This window comes from Coregonus lavaretus (assembly GCF_964263955.1).
Source record: "Coregonus lavaretus genome assembly, contig: HAP1_SCAFFOLD_422, whole genome shotgun sequence".
Taxonomy (NCBI): domain Eukaryota; kingdom Metazoa; phylum Chordata; class Actinopteri; order Salmoniformes; family Salmonidae; genus Coregonus; species Coregonus lavaretus.
The window spans coordinates 71,501-77,500 of record NW_028160072.1 but is presented as its reverse complement, the minus strand read 5'-3'; the positions used below and the strand labels follow the sequence as shown (position 1 = coordinate 77,500).

Genomic DNA, 6,000 nt, shown 5'->3' with positions numbered 1-6,000 from the left:
AGGGATGGAGGGATGGATGAACGGATAGATTGAAGCCATTACATAAATGATTGGAAGAAAGAGAGAACGATGGAAGGATAGAGGGATGGAAGGGGGATGGATTGAAGCCCACTACAAAAAGGACAGAGGAAAATCAGAAGGATAGCGGGATGGAGTGCTCCAACTGAAGAAAGGACAAGCTGCTTCACATTGATTTATTTTTCACATTTAAGATTAAAGAAAATGAAAAAAAATCCATATAAAGTCGTCCTTGGAGGTCGTAACAATGAAAACAGGGCTAAATCGTAATCTGACTGGCCGTGATTGTTTGACCTAAAATGGACTGTCTTCAAGACAACAACAGAGCCCAGGCAGTGAAGTGCTAATACTACTGTTCAAATGACCTCATGAAATCCATGCCAAAATCCCACAAAATAAAAACAATAGCAGGCTGAACTTTATACAATGACACTGGGGAAATCTTGACAGATAGTACACAGTGTAAACTGTATAACTAGTTGGTGTATGTTAGCATTGTACTGCCTCTACCCGAGTCCCGGACTTTGGAGGTTAGGCTCTTGCCTCTTTATTACATATGGAGTCCAGTGGTGGCTGGCGGCACTTTAAATGGGGAGGACTGGCTCATAGTAATGTCTGGAACGGAATTAATGGAATGGTTTCCATGTGTTTGATACCATTCCATTCACTCCATTCCATCCATTATTATGAGCCATCCTCCCTTCACCAGCCTCCTCTGATGGAGTCCCCCTTCAGCTGTTTTTACTGACTACTGTATAAAACAGCCAGTGTGCTAGCTTAGCATGTAGCGCTGCCTCCCTGAACCAGCCTCTGACTGGGCTTGAACCAGGGTCCTCTATCTTGTCTCTGACTGGGCTTGAACCAGGGTCCTCTATCTTGTCTCTGACTGGGCTTGAACCAGGGTCCTCTATCTTGTCTCTGACTGGGCTTGAACCAGGGTTCTCTATAGTGCCTCTGACTGGGCTTGAACCAGGGTCCTCTATCTTGTCTCTGACTGGGCTTGAACCAGGGTCCTCTATAGTGCCTCTGACTGGGCTTGAACCAGGGTTCTCTATAGTGTCTCTGACTGGGCTTGAACCAGGGCCTCTATCTTGTCTCTGACTGGGCTTGAACCAGGGTCCTCTATCTTGTCTCTGACTGGGCTTGAACCAGGGTCCTCTATAGTGCCTCTGACTGGGCTTGAACCAGGGTCCTCTATAGTGTCTCTGACTGGGCTTGAACCAGGGTCCTCTATAGTGTCTCTGACTGGGCTTGAACCAGGGTCCTCTACCTTGTCTCACTGGGCTTGAACCAGGGTCCTCACTTGTCTCTCACTGGGCTTGAACCAGGGTCCTCTATCTTGTCTCTGACGGGGCTTGAACCAGGGTCCTCTATCTTGTCTCTGACTGGGTTTGAACCAGGGTCCTCTATCTTGTCTCTGACTGGGCTTGAACCAGGGTTCTCTATAGTGCCTCTGACTGGGCTTGAACCAGGGTTCTCTATAGTGTCTCTGACTGGGCTTGAACCAGGGTCCTCTATCTTGTCTCTGACTGGGCTTCAACCAGGTCCTCTACCTTGTCTCACTGGGCTTGAACCAGGTCCTCTACCTTGTCTCACTGGGCTTGAACCAGGGTCGTCTACCTCGCAAACACAAGTGGCCGGTTTGAGCTATAGAAAAGGATCCAATTCGATTGCACCATTGGCGACATTTCAAGCTAGCTGTGGAGTGCGTTTATGGCACGTTCTATCTCCATTACATAACAGCACACAAATGGTTTCTAAGTCCAGATGTGTGTCTTCCTGTGTTCTGCATGGTGTATGGAGAGGACTATGTCTTCCTGTGTTCTGCATGGTGTATGGAGAGGACTGTGTCTTCCTGTGTTCTGCATGGTGTATGGAGAGGACTGTGTCTTCCTGTGTTCTGCATGGTGTACGGAGATGACTGTGTCTTCCTGTGTTCTGCATGGTGTATGGAGAGGACTGTGTCTTCCTGTGTTCTGCATGGTGTATGGAGAGGACTGTCTTCCTGCGTTCTGCATGGTGTATGGAGAGGACTGTGTCTTACCTGTGCTCTGCATGGTGTATGGAGAGGACTGTGTCTTACCAGTGCTCTGCAAAGCAAATGGAGAGGACTGTGTCTTACCTGTGCTCTGCATGGTGTATGGAGAGCAATACGCCAGAGTTGAGTCTCTCCTGCTTCAGAGTGGCCAGCACAGTGAACTCTGTCCTGTCTCTCAGCTTCTGGAGCATCACCTCTGCTACATCCTCCTTCACCCTCACGTTCCTCCACGAGTCTGAGGAGAGAGAGAGAGAGAGAGAGAGAGAGAGAGAGAGAGAGAGACAGAGAGAGAGAGACAGAGACAGAGAGAGAGAGATCTCTGAATCTTAGTGGTGTTGGCAACAATGAAACATCAAGCGCTGTAGTTGAAACAGGTGCTAATATTAGAGTAGCTGTATATATAAAAAAACCCCGCTAATTATCAAAATCCAGAAAAGAGCCGTTAAATTCTATAACCACTTAAAAGGAAGCGATTCCCAAACCTTCCATAACAAAGCCATCACCTACAGAGAGATGAACTTGGAGAAGAGTCCCCTAAGTAAGCTTGTCCTGGGGCTCTGTTCACAAACACAAACAGACCCCACACAGCCCCAGGACAACAACAACAACAACACAACTAGACCCAACCAAATCATGAGAAAACAAAAAGAGAATTACATGACACATTGGAAAGAACAAACAAAAAAACAGAGCAAACTAGAATGCTATTTGGCCCTAAACGTAGAGTACACAGTGGCAGAATACCTGACCACTGTGACTGACCCAAACTTAAGGAAAGCTTTGACTATGTACAGACTCAGTGAGCATAGTCTTGCTATTGAGAAAGGCCGCCGTAGGCAGACCTGGCTCTCAAGAGAAGACAGGCTATGTGCACACTGCCCACAAAATGAGGTGGAAACTGAGCTGCACTTCCTAACCTCCTGCCAAATGTATGACCATATTAGAGACACATATTTCCCTCAGATTACAGCGATCCACAAAGAATTCGAAAACAAACCCAATTTTGATAAACTCCCTTATCTACTGGGTGAAAAACCACAGTGTGCCATCACAGCTGCAAGATTTGTGACCTGTTGCCACAAGAAAAGGGCAACCAGTGAAGAACAAACACCATTGTAAATACAACCCATATTTATGTTTATTTATTTTCCCATTTGTACTTTAACTATTTGCACATTGTTACAACACTGTATATATACATAATATGACATTTGAAATGTCTTTATTCTTTTGAAACTTCTGAGTGTAATGTTTACTGTTAATATTTATTGTTTATTTCACTTTTGTTTACTATCTACTTCACTTGCTTTGGCAATGTTAACACACGTTTCCCATGCCAATAAAGCCCTTAAATTGAATTGAATTGAAATTGAATTGAGAGAGACAGACACAGAGAGAGAGAGAGACAGAGAGAGAGAGAGAGAGAGAGACAGACACAGAGAGAGAGAGAGAGAGAGAGAGAGAGAGAGAGAGAGAGAGAGAGAGAGAGAGAGAGAGAGAGAGAGAGAGAGAGAGAGACAGAGAGAGAGAGAGACAGAGAGAGAGAGAGAGAGAGAGACAGAGACAGACAGAGAGAGAGAGATAGAGAGAGAGAGAGAGAGAGAGAGAGAGAGCGAGAGACAGAGACAGAGACAGACAGAGACAGAGAGAGAGAGAGAGAGAGAGAGAGAGAGAGAGAGAGAGAGAGAGACAGAGAGAGAGAGAGAGAGACAGAGAGAGAGAGATCTCTGAATCTTAGTGGTGTTGGCAACAATGAAACATCAAGCGCTGTAGTTGAAACAGGTGCTAATATTAGAGTAGCTGTATAAATGTAATGGCTGGGGGTACCGGAGGAGAGATTTAGGACACATTGCATTATGCAATACAGGTTATTCAACAACATATGTCTGAGTGTACACTCTAGTCCAGGGGTATTCAACACTTACCCTACGACGTCCGGAGCCTTCTGGTTTTCTGTTCTACCTGATAATTAATTGCACAAACCTGGTGTCCCAGGTCTAAATCAGCCCTGATTAGAGGGGAACAATGAAGAAATGCAGTGGAACTGGCTTTGAGGTCCACAGCTGAGTTTGAGGGCTCTAGAGAACTGTTTCAGATGGTGTGTCTGGACCTGGGACCCATAGGGGACTCATAGACAGGTCAGCTTGGGTCTGGGCTGAAGATTGGTCTGTGGCTGGGAACATGTTTTTTTTTTTTTAGTGGGGCTCCAAAGGAAATCCCCACTGGGCACAGACGTCAATTCTACGTCTAGTTTTAATTCACATTTGGTTGAGTTATCAACTAACGTGAATTCAATGTCAAATCAACCAAAATTAACCCTGTCATTGGATTTAGGGTTAAAAGTTGGGTAAAGAAAGTTGATGACTTTTTGCAAATCCAATCAGTTTTCCATGTTGATTCAACGTCATCACATTGAATGTTTTGGTTGAAATGAGGTGGAAACAACCTGATTCCATCATCACTCACAGGGACAGAGGAGTTATACTGTATGTTTCTGATGGAGACTGAAACCATCATCACTCACAGGGACAGAGGAGTTATACTGTATGTTTCTGATGGAGACTGAAACCATCATCACTCACAGGGACAGAGGAGTTATACTGTATGTTTCTGATGGAGGCTGAAACCATCATCACTCACAGGGACAGAGGAGTTATACTGTATGTTTCTGATGGAGACTGAAACCATCATCACTCACAGGGACAGAGGAGTTATACTGTAAGTATGTCCCCAGTTTTAGAGCTGTTGATATGCTTGTTAATTAGTGTGATGTTAAATCATTTCACCTATTTGTTGAATATGGGAACAGACAATAGAGTGTTGTTGTGCACACAGTGCATCTGTTGAGGGCGTGTGTGAACTTGTTGAGTAAGGTCACATGGTTGCTACCCTTTGAGCGGGCGCTCATGTCAATAAACCGTCTATTCGAGATGCTATCCTGTACACTGCCGTGTTCCTTATTCAAGAGGAACGGAACCCTGCTCCCTTTAATACAACACTTATCTTCCAGTTTATCTACAGAGAGAGTGAGAGAAGGGGTTGAAACAACGGCAGCATCCTGATCTCTGGCTGCCTTTGTTCTCCCTCAGCCAAACCTACAGTATCTGTCCATCCTTCCATCCTTCTATCCTCTCCTCCAGCCCTCCATCCTTCTATCCTCTCCTCCATCCCTCCATCCCTCTCTCCTCTCCTCCATCCTTCCATCCCTCTATCCTCTCCTCCATCCTTCCATCCCTCCATCCCGCTATCCTCCACCCCTCCATCCCTCTCTCCTCTCCTCCATCCTTCCACCCCCCTATCCTCTCCTCCATCCCTCCACCCCCCTATCCTCTCCTCCATCCCTCCATCCCTCTATCCTCTCCTCCAGCCCTCCATCCCTCTATCCTCTCCTCCATCCCTCCATCCCCCCATCCTCTCCTCCATCCCTCCATCCCGCTATCCTCTCCTCCATCCCTCCATCCCGCTATCCTCCATCCTTCCATCCCTCTATCCTCTCCTCCATCCCTCCACCCCCCTATCCTCTCCTCCATCCCTCCATCCCTCTATCCTCTCCTCCAGCCCTCCATCCCTCTATCCTCTCCTCCATCCCTCCATCCCCCCATCCTCTCCTCCATCCCTCCATCCCGCTATCCTCTCCTCCATCCCTCCATCCCGCTATCCTCCATCCTTCCATCCCTCTATCCTCTCCTCCATCCTTCCACCCCTCTATCCTCTCCTCCAGCCCTCCATCCCTCTATCCTCTCCTCCAGCCCTCCATCCTTCTATCCTCTCCTCCATCCTTCCATCCCTCTCTCCTCTCCTCCATCCTTCCACCCCTCTATCCTCTCCTCCACCCCTCCATCCCTCTCTCCTCTCCTCCATCCTTCCACCCCCCTATCCTCTCCTCCATCCCTCCATCCCTCTATCCTCTCCTCCATCCCTCCATCCCCCCATCCTCTCCTCCA

The 6,000-nt window shown here is 47.2% G+C and overlaps 1 protein-coding gene across 1 annotated transcript in view; it reads right to left on the bottom strand.

Annotated features, from left to right (window-relative positions):
* Nucleotides 1–6,000, bottom strand: part of LOC311122204 (protein kinase C-binding protein NELL2-like) — a gene marked incomplete at its 3' end in the record, with an annotated part of 51,853 nt that overhangs the window by 25,180 nt on the left and 20,673 nt on the right. Inside the window, exon 3 of the mRNA XM_084196592.1 lies at nucleotides 2,141–2,291. Within this exon, the coding sequence (XP_084052718.1) occupies nucleotides 2,141–2,291 (151 nt within the window). The remainder of the gene's footprint in view (nucleotides 1–2,140; nucleotides 2,292–6,000) is intronic.